Genomic DNA, 24,816 nt, shown 5'->3' on the forward strand with positions numbered 1-24,816 from the left:
CGAAGTACTCTGGGCCATGTATCGGAAATAAGAGCCCCAACTAATACTTGGGTGTTTCTATTCGCATTATTTTTAAAGTTTCTCCAACGTTTCTAGCCACAATGTGCCAATGGCCTCAAGGGGTTTACACCAGGATGTATCGTATTTACCACTATTCGGTTGTTTAACTTTTTTATTATGCGGCAAACAAAAGAACGGTTGATATTAATCCACTTTCCGAATGAACATTTTAAAATTTAGATGTTTATATGAGGGAAACAATTTTTGATTTGAGGGTATTATGAGATTTTCCCCAGACCATGGGAAAAGTGGTAGAAAGTGGCAACCCTGTTAGGATAACAAATGCAAATCCTTTCTAAAATGACACTACCATGCCCCAAAAGGCAAATTTAAGTCAAAAGTACAGTTAAATAACACCGATGACACTACAATTTTTAATAATATTCTATTGTTGCTTTTGTTTTGCAATCCCCGTTCTCGAGGATCAGCCAATATTATTGTTGTTGTTATCCCATCCAACGACAAAGTACAAAAACAACTTGTTGGAAGCTCTCTGTACATAATAAAGAACAACTGGCCACAATATATTACATTTTTAAAAATTGTAACGGATCCAAAAATTGAATTACTGCAAAATCCTAGATTTGTTGCTTTTGATATGCACAACACTGTAGCATGGAAATAAATATCGGTCAGGGGACACGGGATATCGTTAGCCGATTTTCGAAAAATGTGGTAGCAATAGTTTTTTAGCGTAGAAGTTAAACGATCGCCATTATATTGTATAATAACCCAGCAAAATTAAATGGAAGTGATTCCATGTGAAATCACGATTTCACTGGTTCTTTTGCATGAGTGCGAAAGGAGCCGTGAAAGATCTGAGCTTTTTCATCGAATTTTCGTTAGTGCAATTGAAGTCGTGAAAGATCCGATCTTTTTTATCGTATTTTCATGAGTGAAATTGAAGTGGTTAAAGATTCGATCTTTGTCATAATATTGTCATGAGTTTAAATAAATTGATAAGTACCCGCACAATCGTTGCATCTCGATATGTTTACCTATACTGATGTCGTTGTATAGCAGATACAGCTCGTGGTTCATACGACTTCGATATTCACCGCCAACGCAGATTATTGGTCCATAGATCGTTCGAAGAATTTTTCTCTCAAACACTACCTTGTCTGCTTGCGCAAGTACCCAGGCTTCGGTACCATACATCAGCACGGGTAGTATCAGTGTAAAGCGTTGTTTTTTTTTTTTTTTTGACGAAATGTGTCTTTATTCCTAAATAACCAATCATTAAAAAAATAAATCATTCTATGCAGTTTCAATGCGATCCATCGAGAACCGTGGATGTAGGCATCGCACTCAATTTTTAGGGAAAATCTATTATATCTCTGGATTCGCGATAGTTTTTAAATATCTGTTTTCGCAAATTTTAAACATACGTATCGATCTATTTATTTAAGTAGAACTGACACATTCAAAACTCGTTTTAACACGCGATATTTTCAAAAACATTATTTGCAAATTTTCGAAATTTGAGGGGTATCATATCTGACGATCTAGTGGACCGATTTGGACGCGTTGTGGCATATTAGATTCAGAACGAAAAAAAAAATAATTTTACGCGGATTTCCACAAAAATTGTATGACAGTTGTAAAATTTTTCCACATAAATAGGTATTTTAGAAAAAATTACGCACAAAAATGTTGACTTTGACCGCAGATTGCTGCGATTCTCCCAAAATCATGAGTTTTGTAAGGGATTTTTGGCAGCCGTAACTACTCACAAACCCCCTTTCTTCCCCATTATTTTTACAAGGGCATGTCGCTCTCAGTTTGTAGTTATTTTATGACCACTAGAAGTTGAAAAGTAAGTTGAAAAAAATTCTATTTTTAGAACAGTTAATGTAGAGATTTTTTTTAATTTCATCACACTTCTTACTTTTATTTTACTTTATTTTATTTCGCTCGCTGTGGGAGTTGAACACACGAACCCTCTGATTACAAGCCAAAGACACTACATACTATGCCACGCACACGAACATTAAGGGTTGCTTAAGAACTTAAATGTGCAGTACACATGTGCACCACGAACTGTTATTTTTTAATTACTTAGTGAGGAGCAAAGTAAGTAGGTTTGCCTTGTAATTTGTTTAAGAAGTATCCCATTACTTTTCAGATTACTTGTAATGGGAAAAGAAGCTTGTTTCCATTACTTTGTAATGGGTTACGTAATGATTAATGGATCCGAATTTTTGCTGGGTATGAAGACTACACGCTCGACTTATACATAAAAAAATGCTACAATCACATAATAAGCTTTTAGATAAATCTAGCTGCGCGTCCAGATTAGAGCAAAAATTGAGCATCCTTTTGACGCGGTTAAAGTGAAAATTCGAAAAAAATGATACGTAGGGAGCTTAATGTCTGAAGTGTATTCTTTAACTTTCTCTTTGAGCATTAAGCTGCGCTCTATATCTCAAGAGTGGTTCCTTTTAGATTTCGGCCATTGACCCCGAAGAACTGTTTTTGCAAACATGGGATTGATGGGGACTTTAAGGGCATTGTTTCTAATGACATACCCTAGCCCTCCACCAAAATTCAGCTTTGCGGGAATTTTTGCTATTTCGTTGTCTATTTTGAATGGATTTGCACCAACAACAGTTTTCCAACCTATGACAACTATAATCGAGGAACTGCTTCTTGCCATAGCGGAAGACTAACAAAACTAGAATTCAACCACACACTGTATAATGCTTGTAGTTTCAACTGTCTAAATGTGTGTGTTATTATGGACGACATTACGTGCTTTGTATTTTTGATTATGTTGAATACAAGTTGTCTTTGTACTAAACTAGCAAACCAATGACTTTAACTTTTCTCAAGGAAATGAGTTTATGTCTCGGAGATTTTGGGTATTTTTCTGTTTTATAGTTAAGCCAATGCTCTCTCCAAGGTTCTATACAATTGCCAATATCATTTGCTAACGATGAAGGTGTAGACACTTCTGACTATATAATGACCATTGGAGACCATCGATAATCACAGTTCAATTTGTTCTCTTTGACAAACGACAACAACTCAACAAACAACCAAACAAAATGTTCAAATTCTTCGCTATTGTCTTGATGGCCGTCTTCGCCTGTGCTGCTGCCAAACCCGGTGTTGTAGCTCCTTTGGCCTACACCGCTCCCGTTGTTGCTGCCCGTGCCATCGTCTCTCAAGAATACCATGGTAACTTTGTTGCTCCCTATGTTGCATCTCCCTATGTAGCTGCTCCTTACACCACCTATGCTGCCGCTGCTCCTTATGTTGCTTCTCCATATGTTGCCGCTCCCTACACCACCTACGCTGCCGCTGCTCCTTATGTTGCTGCCCCTTACACCGCCCCCTTGTTGTTGAAGAAGTAAATTGTTATAACTGTCACCCAAAACCCCATTCAACGATACTCAGGAATTGGTTTAGTCAAATTTTGTTAAACAATAAAATGTTATAAGTCGAAAAAATTCAAAGTTAATTATTTTCTTTATCATAGCAGCCCAAAACTATGCTACAATGTTCGGTCTATTTTGGAAAAACCATTATATAAAGACAGTTGAATCCAGGTTTCTGAATCGATATACATACATAACAAGTAAGAAAGTGTCAGTCGGCTTTGCCGACAGATATATACCCTAAGCCAATGTGAAGTGAAACCTTCACTTACGGACAGATCGAATGTATTTAAGGTCTCTTCTGAATTCTGTGGCCCCTTTTGGACATTTGAAGGAATTAACTGAACTAAGACACAAATGTTAAACTCTTGTGGGGGAGGACCGATATGGGCTATTTTAGAAGTTAAACTAAATTTTAACAAAATATTAGGAGATCCAAAGTTTGGACCAAATTGGTTGCTCCATTCATGTGATATTGTCCTAGTATTTTAGTGACATTTTTTAAATATTGGGGAGAAGTACCGGAAGTTGTGGACCGGTATTGCCCCATGAAACTAAGTTTGTATATAATATGAGGAAGATCAAATGTTGGACCAAATCGGTTGAACAGTTCGAGGGTTATCGTTCTCTCCGACCGCCACATACGGTGAGATAGGGGGTTTTTACATCTTTCGGGCTGTTTTCCCAATAAATATGGACTTGCGCCTGAAAAAAACGTTTACCGTCTAATGGAGGTAGCGAATGTAAATCGCTTCAACACAAATCAAAGTGATTCGAGAGCTGGTCTTAATGTGAACTTATCCGAAACTTTGTGTGAGAGGTACCAGAAGGAGGAGACAAATATAGTCCATATACGAACCTGATCTATATCTGGTAGATATACTAGGATGTGCAAAGTATGGATTACATGGGGTTTGTTTTTGTTTTGTTTTATTTGTTGTCTTTGAGTTTTTTTTTCCCTTTTGTTTTCTTTTCTGCCTTGTTATGATTTTTAATTACTCCTTATGTTGTTGGTGGTTAGTTATACTGCTACTGCATTCACTTTGTCTTTCTAGTTAAATTTGGCAAAACCCAGATATGTGTTGTGTTTATCAATTCTCATAATATTATGCGTGACATTTTTATCAAAATTCTGTAGAAAGTGTATATGTGAATTATATGCAAGCAAATCAAAAATGTCACCAACAATCATATGTTGCTCTTCCAGAAGAGTATCCTGTTATTCACCAGGACGATCATTTGGCAAATCTAAGAAAATAAATGTAAGCAATCATCTGTTGCAGGACGATCATTAGACAAATTTAAGAAAAAAAAAAATTTAACAATCGTCAAATGATCGATGTTGGGAATCACAGAAGATTAATCTTCGAATATTCTTCCACAATTTTGAAAAATGTTGACAGGGAAAGTGATTAATTACTACAACCAATACAATTCAACAACAACCACATAGAAATTTGTTTTGGTTGGTAATGTTAATGTCACCGGTATATGTAAGTCCTGGTCCACACTAAGAGTAATTTCACTGAAATTTTGAAAGGTTTTCCAATTTAACAAAACACCTCACCTATTAAGAAATGTTGAGCGGTGTTTAAGTGTGCGGCACGTCGTTCGGACTTCGAGGAGGTTACATGTCATTGATATCAAGAAGTCTTTATGGGAAATAGTTACTTTTAACGGTGTTTTATTTAATTTGCTTTGGTGTCTATTTAGTTTAAATCTAGTAACTCACAACAATGACAATAAATTAATATGGAACCAAAACCAATATGGGTTCATTTCTTCTTATAGCCGTTATATAGCGGTACCACCCGATTTAAAGTATTTTAAGGATTCTATCTTCATTCTTATGCCGAATTTCAAGATTTTATCTCCATTTCCAACCCGAGTTGGCTGACCCTTGGCATTTGGAGTTCCCAATGGTACAGGAACTTCCCCACCAAAAATTATGGACATAAGTCCAGGTTTTGTTATACCCCTTATATAACGTTATTACACTATTTAAGGCATTTTGAAGATGCTATTCATTTTTGGATCCAAAGCATGTCATTTACACCAATGATTTGACATGTAATTTTCACCAATGCTTTGGCATGTCATTTTAACCAACCCTTTGCAATAACATTTCATTGCGACGAGAATTTTGATGCTGATGAAAAGATCGGATCTTTCACTACTTCCTTTGCATAGGTTCAAATGCTGATGAAAAGATCGTATATTTCACGTCTTCCTTTGCATTGGTTCAAAGGCTAATGAAAAGATCGGATCTTTCACTACTTCCTTTGAACCAATGCATATGATGCCATGGAATCACGTCATCGCATGGAACCCCTTGCTTCAAATTTTGCTGGGTAATATACAGTGACTGACACTGAAAATTATGCAACATGAAATAAATAATGTAAACGCTGATAACTTGGAAACGAGTTGAGAGTTTTTAAAAATTCAAACAACAATTTTGTAGGCTGAAAAGTTGGCATACAAAAATATTTCCTTTACAGTACCGGTATACTGAAATTTTACCGGAGAACCAAAAATGGGCATTTTTAAAATGAGCATTAAAAATTATGCTCCACAATAATCGATTAATAATTTCAAAATTTTTCGCTTTTTATGACATTTTAGTAATCAGAATAGTGGAGTAATTGGTTATCGTTATCAGTAGTTTTGTCATTGATTCCGATGGAAAAAATTATGTTCCTGATGTAATTTTGGCGTGATTGTATTTAATGTCCCTTTGTAGGAAATTTGGCTAAAAATTTCTAGTTTTTTAAGTTTGCCATGATGAGGTAAGGACAGCAATAAATCGGCTGAAGAATAATAAGGCAGGAGGAGCTGATGGAGAAGACCCAAGAGATGCAGATCGACACCTACCGCCTTTTTGTCGATTATAAAGCAACCTTCGACAGTCCGCTACGTTCAAAGGTATTCCAAGCCATGTCTGAATTTGGTATCCCCGCAAAGCTCATTCGGCTTTGTAAAATGACTCTAACTGACACAAGATCTTCAGTTAAAATAGGAAAGAACCTCTCTGAAGAGTTTTGTACCAAAAGAGATACTTGCGCAAGCAGATAAGGCAGTGCTTCTTCAAAAGATCTACGGACCAATATGCGTTGACGGTGAATATCGACGTCGTATGAACCACGTGCTATATCTGCTATACAACGACATCAATATTGTTAAACGTATCAAGATGCAGCGATTGCGTTGGCTAGGCCATATCATAAGAATGAGCGATGATGAACCCGCTAAAAAGGCGTATAAATACGGACCGCTTGGCGGTGCACGCAGAATTGGCAGGCCAAGGAATAGACGGCGCAAACAAGTGGATGATGAGATGAAAAGGCGCGGTATTCCAGAGTGCGAAGCAACAAATAGAGAGAAATGGAGATCTTTTCTTAGTTCGGCCTATGGAACAAATGTTCTGTAATGGGCCAGCTAAGGGGTAGTTTACACTATATGTAAATGTCATATGACATGAAATTTTCCATCATTATATAGTCGCTAATATGTGCTATATTGGGGATTTTCCCTACGCCATTTACTTTGTGCGTCCACACCAGCAAAATTATAATTAAATTACGTCTCCACATTGCCTGCGTGGGTAGATATGGAATGTTTTTATTTCGTGTCATATGACATTGATAGATAGTGTAAACTACCTCTAAGTAAAGTAAATATTTACACTTTAATCTACATTTGCACCAACAACAGTTTTCCAACCTATGACAACTATAATCGAGGAACCACTTCTTGTCACTGCGGAAGACTAACAAAACTAGAATTCAACCATAATGCGTGTAGGTTCAACTGTCTAAATGTGTGTGTTATTATGGACGATATTACGTGCTTTGTATGTTTGATTATTTTCGGTTGTTGAATACAAGTTGTCTCATGTACTAAACTAAATAAACTAGCAAACCAATGGCTTCAACGTTTAAACGCTCTTTATTCTTCTTTTGACTTTTCTAAAGGAAATGATTTTAGGTCTGCAAGATTTTGGGTATTTTACTGTTTTATAGTTAAGCCAATGCTCACTCCAAGGTTGTATACAATTGCCAATATCATTTGTTAACGATGAAGGTGTAGACACTTCTGACTATATAATGACCATTGGAGACCATCGATAATCACAGTTCAATTTGTTCTCTTTGACAAACGACAACAACTCGACAAACAACTAAACAAAATGTTCAAATTCTTCGCTATTGTCTTGATGGCCGTCTTCGCCTGTGCTGCTGCCAAACCTGGTGTTGTAGCTCCTTTGGCCTATACTGCTCCCGTAGTTGCTGCCCGTGCCGTCGTCTCTCAAGAATACCATGGTAACTTTGTTGCTCCCTATGTTGCATCTCCCTATGTAGCTGCTCCTTACACCACCTATGCTGCCGCTGCTCCTTATGTTGCTTCTCCATATGTTGCCGCTCCCTACACCACCTACGCTGCCGCTGCTCCTTATGTTGCTGCCCCCTACACCGCCCCCTTGTTGTTGAAGAAGTAAATTGTTATAACTGTCGCCCAAAACCCCGATCAACGATACTCAGGAATTGATTTAGTTAAATCTTGCTAAATAATAATAAAAAAAATTGAAAAATGTTTTAAAACGAAAACAAAACTCAAACCCAAGTTTATTTCATTTGTTTTTTTTTTTTCTAAAAGCCTAAAAATATGCAAAGGAATCTAGTTATATTTTTATTAAAAAAAACTGTTATAAAAAGAATGTACTAATTTATACTATTTTTTCGATAACATACGGGACAATTTTTTATCGTAGTAAAAACAAATCAAGTATAGGTGTGGTAACCCTAAATGTACTATGAACAGGGGCTGGATTCTTGTTCTATGAAAATTTGAAATGAAAAATATTTTCTTCATGGTTTAATAATAAAGGTTAGCTAAAGCTTCCTGTCAATTTAAATTTTTTTCTTTCGACTGTTCCTAAAACGTCAAAACAATATACACAATCTTTGTATGTGTGTGTGTGATGTTTGAATAATATGCCAACAATTTTAAAAACAATCGAATTCAATGATTTTCAATATTGTTTTTAGAACATTTGTATGGAAGAAATCCTTCAGCTTATTATTGAAACAAACATTTTATCATATCCACAACTCGATTATGTAGAGAAACCTTGGCCCTTCATTCATTTTTCGCGTTTTTCACAAAATGCTCAAAATTGGTATTTTGTAAACAAACCCACTTGTTGCCTTTTTGTTTATTAATTTTGAAGTTTTATGAATTCAGGAAAAACAAGGGTTCTATAGATTTTTTCATTTAAATCTACCTCTTTACTTATACCATGATTTTCTTTATGATTTTTTTTCATTTGACATTTATTTCCTTTATAAAATTTTTCATTTCACATTTTCATAGAAACAGAATTGAGCCCCAGATCCCTAATTTTAAAAATAAATATAATTTTCGTAGGTGGAAAAAGAAGTTTTGGAGGCATCTAGCGTAATTATTTCACTAATATAACGAATCCAAAAAAAAATTATAAAAATCGTAGTTTAATATTAGGTATATTATAGGATCAAAATGACCTATAATTGGCCATATATGCATATTAGAGCAATATTAAAATCAGACCCGTTTTTCATAAAGTTTTGTAGGATTCAGTTTTTAGCCTCAACAATGAACTGGTAATAGTTTTTCATTGATTGCAAAATAATTGTGGCATGTAGGACGATTTTCTGAAAATTCGCCTTTGGCCCCCATATAAAGTATATATATATGTCCTGTTTTATTTGTTAAAGAAATGTGATACAAAATAATATGAACATATCATAACAAATAAAGTTCATGTAGAACATAGGGCGGTAACAAATTCTCTCCATCTTCTTCTATCGTTAGCGATACTTTTGACTTGATTCCATGTCTTGTTGAGGGCTTCGTACTCTCTCTCAACGCATCTGATCCACGTCATTCGGGGTCGACCTGGTCTTCGGTGTCCCTGACGATTCCACTGCAAAGCTGACTTCGTGATGTCATTATCGGGACGCCTTAAAATGTGTCCAATCCAAGTCCATTTTCGTTTCTTGATTTCCTCCTCGACTGGGATATTATTTGTAATAGTGAGCAGCTCATTAGTTGATATTACATTCGGCCAGTATATGTGGAGGATACGTTTAAGGCAGCCATTTATGAACGTTTGGAGCTTTTTCATATTCGACTGGGTGGTACCCCATGTTGATGAGCCATATAGCAACACTGATTTCGCGCTGCTGTCGAAAATGCGTAATTTTGTTTTGCGACTAATGTTATTAGATCGCCATGTTTTATGTAAGGCTTGGAAAGCTGCTCTGGCTTTGTTTATACGGGCCACAATGTCGTCTTCAGAGCCACCATGTACAGATATGACGCTTCCGAGGTAGCAAAATGTTTTGACGTCTTCGATGTTAATGCCATTAACGGTTAGTGGTGTTGTCCCGATTCGCATAAGTTTTGTCTTTTTGATGTTAATTTTGAGGCCTATACTAGATGCATTGATAATAAGCCTATTTAGTATTTTTTGGATGTCTTCAAAACGGTGGGCCATGAGACAAATATCATCGGCATAGTCAATATCGTTTAGGCGATTGTTGAGTTTCCACTGTATGCCACATGGGGCCTCGCTGTTTGTTTTGTTCATAACAAAGTCCAGCATTAACAGGAATAAGGTTGGTGACAAAATGCATCCTTCTTTAACTCCGGCTGTATTCATTAAGGGTGAAATTTCTGCTTTATTAAAACGCACACGGCATGTCGAATTCCTGTAGAGTTCACGAATGAGGAGTATTATTTTGTCCGGAATACCATTTAGGGAAAGGATTTCCCAAAGTGCATCACGTGATATGGTGTCGAATGCTCTTTCAAAGTCGACGAAAAGTAAGTAGAGATGTGCGTTGTACTCCTTTGATTGCTCGATGATAATTCAAAGTGTATTGATATGGTCGGCGCAAGATCTGCCGGTGCGAAACCCTGCCTGTTCGCATCGCAGTATTGATTCCACAGCTGGGCGTATCCGGTTTAGCAGTAGTGATGCCATGAGTTTTGCAATAGAGTTGAATAAAGTGATGCCTCGCCATCAGGGTGTTGGGAGTGGCTGGTAGTTTTGGGATGTTGTGGAATTTTCGGAGAAGAATTCACACCATCGATTAAGTTGTTCGTCCGGTGTTGTGAGTTCGGCTCCGTTTTTGTCTCTTATCGATGCAGTACTTCTTATGTTGTTTCCACTTAGTTTTTTTATTGTTGCATATACTTGGCGCATGTTCCGAACATTTGATGCTTGTTCAGCTTCATCTGCGATTTTGTTAAAGTATACTTCACGGTCTAAGCGCGCAAGTTTTTTAACATTGTTTGCTGTTATTCTATATTCAAACTTTGCTACGGTCCTTTCCTCGTTAGTCTGCGCTGCTTCAATACGAGTTTTTTGATTTGTCCGTTTTTGAATTTCGGCCCATGTTGTATCTGTTATCCACGGCTTTCTTCTATTAACAGCGCGGCCAAGTACGGTCTGTGCACTTCTGTTACATGCATCGACTATCGTCTGCCATGAGCCATCACTTCGTCCTCCGTTGTTTAGTTCTGTACTCAGTGCGGTGTTGTATGCTTCGACAGTACTCTGATTTTGCAAACGGTTAATGTTGTATTTGCGACCCTACCAAGAGCTGATGGTCGCTATCGATGTCCGCACCGCGCCTTGTCCTCACATCCATTAAAGAACCCACAAACAGCTTACTTATTATAATATGGTCAATCTGGTTTCTTGTCCTTCCGTCTGCAGATTGCCATGTATATTTGTGGATATTTTTGTGGATGAACTTGGTACCACCAATGTAGAAATTATGCCGTGCACAAATGTCTATGAGCCTGTCTCCATTATCGTTTTTTTGACTGCATAAACCATTTGTTCCCATTACTGCTTCTATGCCGGCATTAGTATTACCAACTTTGGCATTAAAATCACCCATGAGAATTTTAATGTCGCCGCCTGGGAGTGAGCTTATGGTAGCGTCAAGCTGGGAATAGAAATCATCTTTCACAGATTCATCATCTGGTTCCGTAGGGGCATAACATTGTATTATAGCAATCTTCCGAAATCGTGAGTTGAGCCTAGCTACTATAATACGGTCTGAAATGAGTTTCTAGTCGATGAAACAATTGCTAGTTTTAGGCGTTAAAAGTATTCCAACTCCATTGATACGGTTACTATCATTTCCAGAGAATAGGAGTTTGAAGCCAGAGGATGTCTCGAAGGGGGCCCACTTTTAGGCCATCTTACTTAACTTAAGCCAAGAACAGATAGCTAGATGGTTCAGAGAGAGTTCTCACGTTCCATGTACCAATCATAATCCGTTTCTTGAAAGCAAGGGGTCGTCATCATAGGGCTGTTGTTTGAATTTGAATTTGTTAACGTTTCTCTAATCAGGTTTTTTTAAGATGTGCGGCTGATTGGGCCACAGCATCCGATCCTAGTGTTGGGGCTGCCAACAAACCCTCTAGGCCGGGTCGCCTTCTCACTTTATCTATCGACTGACGGCTGCCAGTGCGATATTTCCTGGGAATACTTGATTAAAAATCGGAAGTAGTGAGCTGCTTGGAAAATTCAACAAATGAGTCGCCTCTGGTCACTACCAAGTGAATGACGGTCAGAGGTTTTCCGTACCGAAGTACACATCTGAGAAAGTCCCCATCCCCATATAAAGTACTATGGAAATAAATATCGGTCAGGGGGCACGGGTTATCGTTAACCGATCGTTATAAATGTTTGTTGCAATCGTTTTTAAGCGACATCAATGAATGTTAAAGTTGTTCATAGATTGGCCCACAATACCACACGGGTTAACGTTAACCGATCGCCATAAATTTTTATATATAAAGTTTTTGGATTAAATGGAAAAAAATTATGGGTTAGGAGTTCCAATTTGGAATGAACAGAGAATGGTTACGTTTCAATCATCGGATACGCGTTGATCAGATGCTGCTAACAAGATGATGCATACACCTTATCAGTGTGTAGCCTCCAGTCTTGAACAGCGTTTACTGCTGCACGCAGAAAAATTTATCTTAGAAATATGCTTGGATCCAAACAAATATATGTTTGGGACTGGTTGCAAACAAAATATATGTCTGCAACCTTTTGTAACATATCTCAATTTTATTTGTCTGGGTATCAACATATTTTTTATGGGTAGAGGGAAGATTTTTTTTTTTTGGGTGACGTAGGGGATAGATGATACCAAGCAACGGTCCTGACCGGTTTTAACATGGCAAAGCCCAGGATTTATCTTGGTCCCTCTTTCATCTCAAGTGGACACTGACCTCCCCGTGGTGTCACCTGGGGAACTGCCTTTAACACCCGTTAAAGGTAGTGAGCTAACATGTGCCGCGCGTTCTCCCATAAGAACGTTAAAAACTTGGGTTTGGGCGTCGGGCTAGTAATCCTCCCCTAGAAAAAACAGCATACTATGAAAAAACGAAAGAAAAGAAAAAAAAGAACGTTTTAAGGACCATGATCTGCGAATCTGAACCTGGAATGTTCGCACTCTCTATAGTGCGATATTACTGCCATACAGGAAATACGATGGATTGGGAAAGGCGTCACAACAACACCTAAAGGTGACGCACTGTATTATAGCTGCCATGACGTAAAGCATGAGTTTGGTTGCGGATTTGTAGTTAGTCAGAGACTAAAACATCTGGTATCCAGCTTCACTCCAGTGAATGAAAGACTTGCTACAATTCGAATAAAAGCTAAATTCTTCAACATCAGCTTTATTTGTGCTCATGCTCCCACTGAAGAAAAGGACGAACAGACCAAAGATATATTTTACGAGCGCTTATAAGAAACATATGACCGTTGCCCTGCCCATGACATTAAAATCATTCTAGGCGATTTTAATGCCATATCTTTGTCCCAACAGTCGGGAAATTCAGCCTCCACAGTGAAACATCTGACAATGGTATGAGGCTGATAGACTTTGCAGCTGCAAAAAACATGTTAGTTAGCAGTACCAGAATTAATCATCTCGATATTCATAAGGGCACCTGGCTGTCTCCAGATCAGAAAACAAGAAATCAAATTGAACATGTTGTGATAGATGGCAGACATTCATCGAGCGTGTTGGATGTACGATCTTTTCGAGGCGCAAACATTGATTCGGACCACTACCTTGTTGCAGCAAAGGTACGCACCCGCTTAAACATAGCAAACAAAGTACGAACAGACACAACACGAAAGTTAGACATCGGTAAGCTGCAATCACAACAGATAGCCACAGCATATTCCACTCAACTAGCCCAATTGCTTAATCAAAGCACTCCTCATCCCGATAACATATCAGCGCAATGGCAAAGCATTGCCCACTCCATGCAAACAGCCGCAAAATCCATACTTGGATACCAGAGGCCTCCACCAAGGAATCCATGGTATGATCAGGAGTGTCGTGCTGCCACCGAAGAGAAAAATGCGGCATATAGGGCTACTTTACAATCCGTAGCAACGCGTAGCGAACGAGAGAGATACAGTGAGAAAAGGAGAGAGGAGAAACGTCTTTTCTGCAGGAAAAAGAGAGAGATGGAAAAGCGGGAGTGTGAAAAACTCGAGATGTACAGGAGCAAGAATGAAGTCCGAAAATTCTACCAAAGAGCCAAGCATCAAACTGATGGCTTTGGTACAGGCACATCCTCCTGTAGAGACCAGCAAGGTAATTTGGTAACTGATACAGATAGTGTATTCAGGATATGGAAAGAACATTTTCAAAACTGTTGGTATCCAATAGCAGCGAAGACGACGAAGATACCACAGTCCCAAACCCAGAAGATGGTATTGAATGTATACCGCCCAGCCAAGATGAGGTAAAGACAGCAATAAATCGGCTGAAGAATAATAAGGCAGCAGGAGCCGATGGCTTACCAGCCGAGCTGTTCAAAACCGGAGGCGACACGCTGATAAGGTGTATTCATCGGCTAGTTAGCACCATCTGGTAGGAAGAACGAGTACCCGACGATTGGAACCTGAGTATCCTGGACCATACCAATGCGGCTTTAGACCTGGCAAGTCCACCATTGACCAGATATTTACCCTGCGGCAAATCATGGAGAAGACCCAAGAGATGCAGATCGACACCTACCACCTTTTTCTCGATTATAACGCAGCCTTCGACAGCCCGCTGCGTTCAAATGTATTCCAAGCCATGTCTGAATTTGGTATCCCCGCAAAGCTCATCCGGCTTTGCAAAATGACTTTAACTGACACGAGGTCCTCAGTTAAAATAGGAAAGAACCTCTTCGAAGTGTTTGGTACCAAAAGAGGTTTCAGACAAGGATACAGCCTTTCGTGTGATCTCTTTAACATCCTGCTGGAAAAGGTTTTACGAGAGGCAAATGTCAAAAGAAGTGGCACAATCTACACCAATAGTCACATGTTACATGCTTATGCTGATGATATAGACATCATAGGCCGATCAGTAAAAGAAGTAACTGATACCTTTATGAAGGTCGAAGGAGAATCTGCTAAAGTGGGTCTAGCGGTAAACGGTGAAAAGACTAAGTTGATGGTGTCGACGAGCAATGCGTCCATTGAGCTCGGACCGACTGTGGAAGTTGGTTCCTATAATATTGAGGTAGTAAAAGACTTCGTCTACCTCGGCACCTCCGTAAACACAACAAACGACATCAGTTGTGAATTAAAAAGAAGAATTGTATTGGCCAACAGATGCTACTTTGGTTTAAGTAAGCAGTTTAAAAACAAAGCCACATCTCGTCAAACAAAAATAACGCTCTACAAAACACTGATACTTCCCGTGCTGATGTATGGCTCCGAAGCCTGGGTACTTGCGCAAGCAGACATGGCAGTGCTTGGTGTGTTTGAGAGAAAAATTCTTCGAAAGATCTACGGACCAATCTGCGTTGACGGTGAATATCGACGTCGCATGAACCACGAGCTGTACCTGCTGTACAACGACATCAATATTGTTAAACGTATCGAGATGCAGCGATTGCGTTGGCTAGGCCATATCATAAGAATGAGCGATGATGACCCGCTAAAAAGGTGTATAAACACGGACCGGTGCACGCAGAACTGGCAGGCCAAGGAATAGGTGGCGCAAACAAGTGGATGATGAGATGAAAAGGCGCGGTATTCCAGAAAGCGAAGCAACAAATAGAGAGAATTGGAGATCTTTTCTTAGTTCGGCCTATAGAACAAATGTTCTGTAACGGTCCAGCTAAGTAAGTAAGTAAGAGAGATTTTTCCCAAAGAGCATAACAACAGGGCTCTCGCTTGTTTTATAGTAAAGAGCTGTGTGTATGGTGCAATAGAAGACGCAGAAGCGAAGACGGGAGGGTGAAAAATGTTTGTTTTTTGCTTTGGTGGTGTGTATGCGGCCAAACGCTTGTGTTCCGTTCTTTGTTGTTGTTGCGATTTATTCTTCCACAAGCATTTTTTCTGTAATATTTGTCCTTCTGGCCTTCGTAATATTTTGTCCAAGCTTGTTTTAAGTTTGAAGATAAGCCATATCGGTCCACACCTTCAGGTATCACCTCCACGAAAGTTCAAAAATGTTTGGAAAAATTGTGCGCATCATAAATGCTGAGGGTATAACAATTCTATAATAGAGCCATGTTTTAGTTTTGTCTCATATTTATTTCTAATAAATAAAATAATTTTTGTTAGTATTTTAAATATATAGTTTTTATTTTGAAAATTATAAATATATATTATAAACTATAGTTCTACCCAACCCGAACTGACCGGATGTTTGAAAATTAGTATTAATACCAAAATTAAACATTAAATTACCAAAAGGTTTCCAGAATTGTGGAAAAGTAATATTCCTTGGCTTTTTGGTGGCCAAAAATGTTTCATACAACAGCAACAGCGGTCTTTGTGTTTCAAAAAATTGTTGGCAAATTCGAACAAAAATTGATGGAAATCTTGGCGGTGAATCATCGAGTAGCGGCAATATCCAAACTTGTGTGAAGGCCGGTATATCGGAAAGAGTTAAATTTATTGGTAAGTAAGAACTTGGGTAATTTCCTTCCATCAATTCCATTAGGAATTCCTCAAAAAGTTTAGCATTAAATTTGACAACATGAACTGTGGTGGATGATGGAAAATTTGGCAAACTTGGCATCATTATCAAACCGCCCAAGGCTAAAGATGTGAAAAATGACAGCAGTATCTGCAAATTGAATGTAAATGTTTTGTAATAATGTACTTTTCAATAGTAGCACTGACTTAACTCACCAGTTTAAGCATTTTTAATAAATTAACTGCATTTAAAGTGACTGCCAGGGCTATTTATATGTGTCATTCTTAAAATTGGTATACAACCCATTTTCATACATTGTTTCTGATGCATTTTATACTTAATTAACAAACACTGCTACTGACGTTTCTCATTTACAGGTGGGTGGAGATGTAGTCTGTCAAAAGTGGCAGTTATTATCAGAATTATTTCTCTAGGGCATCACTATATATTAGGGTTGTCGTTATTTAAGTTTTCAAAGTTGCGGAAATTTTGAAAAAAAAAAGCAAAAGCAGTTTAAGTCACATATCTCTGACATTGATTTTAAAACAAACGGTAACGAAATATTAATAACTAATACCCAAAAAAGCAGTACCTTAGGAAGATCGCACATATTATCCCCTTGATTTAGTAATGGAAAACATGTAAAAACGGCGACGAAAATCGTTGACCAGGGCCTCAATTCTGTTTCTATGAAATTGTGAAATGAAAAATTTTATGAAGGGAAAAACTGTCAAATGAAAAAAAAAATTATAAAGAAAATATGTACATATGTACATACATATGTATTTTCATTTAAGATTTTCATAGAGCAAGAATCCAGCCCCAAGTAAAAGTAAAGGACTTTTTAATTACACATTACACATTGAGTGAGGATCTCATAAACGTCTTATAAAGCACCGCGAATGTATTTATTTGCACCAATCGACAAGAGCCTTTTTTGAGCGACTGTCAATTTGTGCTGGATCCAACCAGAACAAACCTTTTTTACGGACAGGTTTTCATGCAATAACGAATGTATACTGGTGGAAGAAATTCCCAAGGATGCCTCTACCTCGCGGTATGTTACATAACGACCTTCGTTTTTGAGTGAGCATCGGCCATGATTGAATTCATTAAACCATTTTTTTCACAGTACTATAGGATGGTGCCTTATCACAATACAAAGATTTAAGTTAATCGATGTAGCCTTTCCGTGATAATAAATAAATTGATTTTTTAAGTCATCGAAAACAACCCAACACCACAACTTCTAGGTCAAAGTTAAAATGTTGAGTTTTTTTCATATTTTGCATCAAAATATGAGTGTTTCTGAGTTTTCCAAGGTCAAGCATAAATTTAATCAAACCCGCAGTAAATGAGCTGTAACTCGATGAGTTTAATGCCATGTTCAGACTAGCGGTAACTCGCTCTCTATTCGTTGTTCGACCCCAAATTACGATACAATTGCTTCATTTCCCATACAAAATTTTGAGAACGAACAACGATTTTTGTACATTGTTCAATTTAAATTACTCTCAGAACGACGATAAAATATGTCCCATCTCTAACAAATGAGAGAATTTATCGAAATAAATTTATTATGACAGGAAAAATAAAAAATTAAAAATGTATTAAAAATCCAAAACTTTTTAGAAAAACTGCAAAATATGAATGAAAAGTAAACAGTTTAACTACTAGTATACATTCAAATCATAGCAAATTTTGTTTTCTCTTCCATTGCAGGTGCATTTCTTGTCCATCGTTTCAAATTCGCGTACAAATTTAGGGGTCTCTCTCGTTAATTATTGAAATAGAAAAATTTGAAAATATACTGAAAACACCAAAATTGTGAGAAAAAATGGAAAACATGAATGAAATTAATAGAATTTAATATTAAATAGATATCTGAAAGAAGGATACATATTTTTCAGTTCATATAAAATAATTTTACCCGTATTTTGGTTGAAACTTCCTTTAAAATCAGTAAACAAAAACCATGAAAATATGAATCATGTTGCTATGAATTGTGTACCATGTCGTATGAACGGGTTAATTCGTGTACGTAATTATGAGAACGAACGACGTGATTCAAATGCTGGTATGAACATGACATTAGATATATGAGCATGAAAATTTGACACAATACACCGCCATGCGGCTCGAATTTATACGCCTTTTTAGCGGGTTCATCATCGCTCATTCTTATGTTATGGCCTAGCCAACGCAATCGTTGCATCTCGATACGTTTATCTATACTGATGTCGTTGTATAGCAGATACAGCTCGTGGTTCATACGACGTCGATATTCACCGTCTTTCGAAGAATTTTTCTCTCAAACACACCAAGCACTGCATTGTCTGCTTGCGCAAGTACCCAGGCTTCGGAACCATACATCAGCACGGGTAGTATCAGTGTTTTATAAAGCGTTGTTTTTGTTTGACGAGATGTGGCTTTATTCCTAAACTGCTAACTCAGCCCGAAGTAGCATCTGTTGGCCAACACTATTCTTTTTCGTATTTCACAACTGATGTTGTTGGTTGTGTTTACGGCGGTGCCAAGGTAGACGAAGTCCCTTACTACCTCAAAATTATAGGAACCAACGTCAACAGTTGGCCAGATCTCTATGGACGCATTGCCCGACGACACCATTAACATTGTCTTCTCGCCAGACCTACTTTAGCAGATTCCTTTTCGGCTTTTTCAAAGGTATCAGTTACTTCCTTTACCGATCGACCTATGATGTCAATGTCATCGACATAAGCAAGTAACATATGGATGTTTGTATATAATGTGCCACTTCATTTCACCTTCGCATCTCGTATAACCTTTTCCAGCAGAATGTTGAAAAAATCACACGAGAGGCCATCACCTTGTCTGTAACCTCTTTTGGTACCAAACTCTTCGGAGAGGTTCTTTCCTATTTTAACTGATGACCAAGTATCTGTTAATGTCATTCTACAAAGCCGGATGAGCTTTGCAGGATACCAAATTCAGACATGGCTTGGAATACCTTTGAACGTAGGGGGCTGTCGAAGGCTGCTTTGTAATCAACAAAAATGTGGTAAGTGTCGATCTGCATCTCTTGGGTCTTCTCCAGGATTTACCGGTCTCTACAGGAGGATGTGCCTGTACCAAAGACATCAGCTTGATGTTTCACCATTGGTAGAACTTTCGGACTTCATTCTGGCTCCTGTACATCTCGATTTGTTCACACTCCCGTATTTCCATTTCTCTCTTTTTCCGTGGAATATGCTTTTTGAGTGGAATATGCTGTGGCTATCTGTTGTGTTTGCAGCTTACCGATGTCCAACTTCCACGTTGTATATGTTCTTGCTTTATTTGCAACGTTTAGACGGGTACGTACCTTTGCTGCAACAAGGTAGTGATCCGAATCTATGTATGTTTTTTCCTCGGAACAATCGTACATCCAACACGCTCGATGAATGTCTTCCATCTATCACAACATGATCAATTTGATTACTTGTTCTTTGATCTGGAGACAGCCAGGTGCCCTTATGAATATCGAGATGTTTAAATCTGGTACTGCTAACTACCATGTTTTTTGCAGCTGCAAAGTCTATCAGCCTCATACCATTGTCAGATGTTTCACTGTGGAGATTGAATTTCCCGACTGTTGGGCCAAAGATATTCTCCTTTCCAATTTTGGCATTAAAATCGCCTAGAATAAATTTAATGTCATAGGCAGGGCAACGGTCATAAGTTTCTTCTAAGCGCTCGTAAAATATATCTTTGGTCTGTTCGTCCTTGTCTTCAGTGGGAGCATGAGTGCAAATAAAGCTGATGTTGAAGAATTTAGCTTTATTCACTGGGGTGAAGCTGGAGACCAGGTGTTTTAACCTCCGACCAACTACAAATCCGCAACCAAACTCATGCTTTGTGTCATGGCAGCTATAATACAGTGCGTCAACCTTAGGTGTTTTTGTGACGCCTTTCCCAATCCATCTTATTTCCTGTATGGCAGTAATGTCGGCCTTGTACTTTTCAAGTACATCTGCCAAAGCGTAAACTGCACCTTCTATATAAAGTGTGCGAACATTCCAGGTGCAAATTCGCAGATCATGGTCCTAAAATGTTTGCGGGGTTCGTCAACTTTAGAGAGGTTTGTTTTTCTTTTCTTTCGTTTTTTCCTAATAGTCTGCTTTTTCTAGGGGAGGGTTACTAACCCGACGCCCAAACCCAAGTTTTTAACGTTCTTATGGGTGAATGCGTGGCACATGTTAGCTCACTACCTTTAACGGGTGTTAAAGGCAGCTCCCCAGGTGACACCACGGGGAGGTCAGTGTCCACTTGAGATGAAAGAGGGACCAAAATAAATCCTGGGCTTTGCCATGTTAAAGCCGGTCAGGACCTTTCCTTGGTATCTTCCATCTCCAACATCACCCCCACCCCGAGTTGTATTGAAGTAAAAAATGAAAATTAGTTTCCTTTCGTTTATGAAGAACACTAAATACCAAATTTCCGCAATTTCGGTAAAACAATGTGGCTAACCTTCAATACCGAAATGCAAGAGGTACCGTTCTATGGGCGCTATACCAAAACGTCGATCTATACCGACAAATTTCTGGCGGAAAGCTTTTAGGCTTAAGATAATGTGACTAAAATCTTCAAAATAACGAAAATAAAGAGGTAAGTTTCTCTATGGGATATAGAAAGACATACACTGATAATTCTGTTGTGGAATAACTAAAGTATCCCCATGGAAGAATAAACAAAAAAGTTCATTAATTTCGGCGGATTATTGACGTCAATCTTCAGAATTACGAAAATCGGGGGTACTGTTGGAAGGGGGGGGTGGGCTATAAACAAACGAGGACTTAGAAAGGTTTTTACCTCCAACGTAGACTTAATACCAAATTTCAGCCATTTCGGTTGGATTTTGTGGCCACAACCTTCAAAATACCGAAAATCGAGAGGTACCGTTCTAAGTGGACTATATTAAGGTCTGGACCTATACCGACAAATGTAGAGGAGAAAGTTAAATACCCCTAACGAAGACTAAATAACAATTTTCTGTCATTTCAATGGCAGTTCGGATAAAAATTGTAGCTAAACTCCTCAAAATACCGAAAATCGGGAGGTACCGAAATATGGAGGCTATACAAAAACATGGACCTATATAGACGATTTTTGGTGGAGAAGTTTAGTGACTACTGAGAACCTTAAATGTTAAATTACAGCAAGTTCGGTTAATAATTGTACTAAAAATTCTCAAAATACCGAACATCGGGGGGTACCGTTATATGGGGGTTATTCAAAAACATGGACCTATGTTGATGATTTTTGGTGGAGAAGTTTAGTGACTACTGAGAACCTTAAATGTCAGATTACAGCCCGTTCGGTTAAAAATTTTAGCTGAAATCATCAAAATGGACATATGCCCATTATTTTTGTAATGTAAGTTTGTTGATCACTAGGAACTCTAAATGTCAAATTATAGCCAATTCGACTAAAAACGTTACATGGGGGCCATACGATAACGTGGACCGATATAGCCCATCATCGAAGTTGACCTGCCTACAAACAAAAGAAGCATCTTCCCAAAATTTCAGCGTCCTATATCCATTTTTGTGGATGCTAGAGTGATTACCACAGACGGACATGCATAGATCGACTTAGAATTTTACCCTGATCAAGAATATATCTACTTTATAGGGTCGCAAATGATTATTTCAATGCGTTACAAACGGAAAAACAAACTTAATATACTCTCCATACTATGGTGGATGGTATAAAAATTATCTGATAGCATTTAAAGGGTGAAATTGACTATTGTTGGACATATATATAGGCCTTCTCAAATGTATAATTCCGATTACATTCTACCTTCTACTCTAAAATTTAATAGAATGTATAACTATAAATTTCAAAATTAAGCAAAGAAATAATTTATAAATTAAGAAAAAATCGTTGGGAGTTATTTGCTTCACGGACATAACTCCCAACAAATTTTGGGAGTTATATCTGCAAAGCGCAGCGGACATAACGCCCAAAATCATTTTGGGAGTTATGTCCGTGGGAGTTATGTCCGGGCACCATGCAAATTATATCAATAACAAGTAAAAAAGCATCAGTCGACTTTGCCGACAGAGATATACCCTCAGCCTGTGTGGATGAAATACTTTTTTCCCAAAAAAAACGTATGCATTTAGGGGGGTTTTCAAAATTTTGGGCGTATGAACCGACAAAAGTATGGATAGGATTAAAGATCAAAAATTTGCGAGGATAACGATAGGTAGGGCTTTATTTATCACACTAGCCTACGAAAAACATAATATAGCTGTAAAGAGGGTTACTAGAAAAACCTTCGGTAAAAATGGATCCTCGAACAGACCCTTAGACACACAAAAATGTTGAACATTTGTGTGGGTGGTACCGCAAGGATTGGACAGATAGGGCCAAATTTGAACATAAACTAAGTTTCGACAATATTTAGAGATCCAAAGTTTGGACCAAATCGGTTGCTACGTCTATGAGAAATCACGCGTACCATTTTAGCGAATATTTTCGAACATTTGTGGGGGAGTTACCGGAAGGAGTGGACCTATAAGCACCACCTTCAAATTTTTGAATATTTTGGAACTTTTGTGGGAAAGGTACCGGAAGGAGTTGACCTATAAGCACCACCTTCGAATTTCATCTAATATTCGAAGAAATATTATAGTATCCAAAGTGTGGACGAACGCAGTATTCGGTTCGAGCTCTCCAGCCACTACATATGGTGATGGCGTCGCACTATGTCGCGAGTTCATATTAACTGTGGCCAAAAATAGAAGGAGTTGTCGTAGGTGCATCAATTTTGGTACACGTACCTATTATTGACTTACAATCTTCAGGACAAAAATTTGGGTTGGTCGGTCCACGTTTTGATATAGCCCCCATAGAACCGTACCTCCCGATTTTCGGTATTTTGAATGTTTAAGACACAATGACCAACTGAAAGTATTCAAATTTTGTGGTTAGACTTCGGCAGAGGTATCAAACATTCCAACAGAGAATTGTGGGCTTAGGTCCACGTTTTGATATAGCTCCCATATAACGGTACCTCCCGATTATCGTTATTTTGAAGATTTTAGCCTCATTTTTACACCGAAATTGCTGAAATTTGGTATTTAGTCTTCGTAGGGGGCATTATACCTTCACCATGAAATTTGTCTGCATAGGTCCACGCCTTCATATAGCCCCCATAGGACGGTACCTCCCGATTTTCGGTATTTTGGAGGTTTTAGCCTGATTATCACACCGAAATGGCTGAAAATTGGTATTAAGTCTCCGTTGGGGGACTTATAACCTTCCACCAGAAATATGTCGGTATAGGTCCTCGTCTTCCTATAGCCCCCATAGAACCGTGCCTCCTCATTTTCGGTATTTTGAGTGTTTTGGCCTCAATATCCACCCGATATGACTGAAATTTGGTGTTTAGTCTTCATATTGTTTGTGAGCATATTGAATATATCAAACTCTTGTCTTTATATATGAGAAATTTCCTTTAAAATTTTTTTGACCGATTAGTGGTCAAAAAACGGTAAATTTTTTGTAAAAAATCGAATTTTGATTTTCGCTGTTCACAATTTTTTTTAAAAGTTGATATTTTTAAAAATTCTCTCGTTTTTAAGCAAGACTATTAGGTACTTAATAAGCCCACAAAAATATATGATGATCGGTTCATTCGTTTTCGGGCTATAGCCAACACCGCAAAACGATTTGTTAAAAAGGGGGTATCCTCTCAGTGAGGTGGTCGCTGAAAAAGAGAAGTGACACATTCGTCTGCAGACCTCTGCAGCTGGGACCTTTATATATTTGAAGTACTCACTTTTTACTACTCATACAGCAAAAAAATCGATATACACTTTTATACAATTTTTTTCCCACTCCACTCAATTTAAAATTTGCTTCAGAAAATTAACAAACTTAGTAATACATGTTTGGGTAAATGTAAACACCATATGATTAATATTTACATGCAAACAAAGGTGTAGCCAAGTTTATTACATCCCAAGAGAACTTAGGAACGATTTTTGCAGCGACCGTTACTTTTAAATTTTAAATATTAACGCATAATATAATTTATTAATTTTAGAAAAAACACACAAAAATACTTATTAACTAAAATTATCGGATTTAAATCCTCATATAGCAAAAACTACTTCACGTATCAGTACCAAAATTCAGATTCTTCTTAATTAATATGTTTTCTATCACTCCCCATCAACAAATTTGTTCAACGAAGTATTTAGTTTTTACCATTTTTGGCCACGGTCGTGACACTGTGCGTCGGGTACCTATCCTGATGACATATGGGAGGGACTGAACAACTATTTAACCGATCTTACCACTAATTTCCATTCGAGGAATATGCAGAT

The 24,816-nt window shown here is 37.9% G+C and overlaps 3 protein-coding genes across 3 annotated transcripts in view; 2 read left to right on the forward strand and 1 right to left on the reverse strand.

Annotated features, from left to right (window-relative positions):
* LOC141403684 (uncharacterized) overlaps positions 1-24,816 on the reverse strand; it is a 291,242-nt gene that overhangs the window by 45,484 nt on the left and 220,942 nt on the right. The gene's annotated exons all lie outside the window — the stretch shown is intronic.
* LOC141403890 (uncharacterized) lies at positions 3,084-3,437 on the forward strand. The gene has a single exon (XM_073986957.1). It carries the CDS (start codon positions 3,108-3,110, stop codon positions 3,414-3,416), a length of 309 nt encoding a protein of 102 aa, XP_073843058.1. The 5' UTR covers positions 3,084-3,107; the 3' UTR covers positions 3,417-3,437.
* LOC141404046 (uncharacterized) lies at positions 7,630-7,938 on the forward strand. The gene has a single exon (XM_073987291.1). The coding sequence runs from the start codon at positions 7,630-7,632 to the stop codon at positions 7,936-7,938; it is 309 nt and encodes a 102-aa protein (XP_073843392.1).

Source organism: Musca autumnalis, unplaced genomic scaffold (genome assembly GCF_047663935.1).
Source record: "Musca autumnalis isolate F117 unplaced genomic scaffold, ASM4766393v1 scaffold_4, whole genome shotgun sequence".
Taxonomy (NCBI): domain Eukaryota; kingdom Metazoa; phylum Arthropoda; class Insecta; order Diptera; family Muscidae; genus Musca; species Musca autumnalis.

Bases quoted from the DNA above. Each gene is read 5' to 3' on its own strand.
- LOC141403890 (XM_073986957.1), top strand. From the start codon at position 3,108: ATGTTCAAATTCTTCGCTATTGTCTTGATGGCCGTCTTCGCCTGTGCT.
- LOC141404046 (XM_073987291.1), top strand. From the start codon at position 7,630: ATGTTCAAATTCTTCGCTATTGTCTTGATGGCCGTCTTCGCCTGTGCT.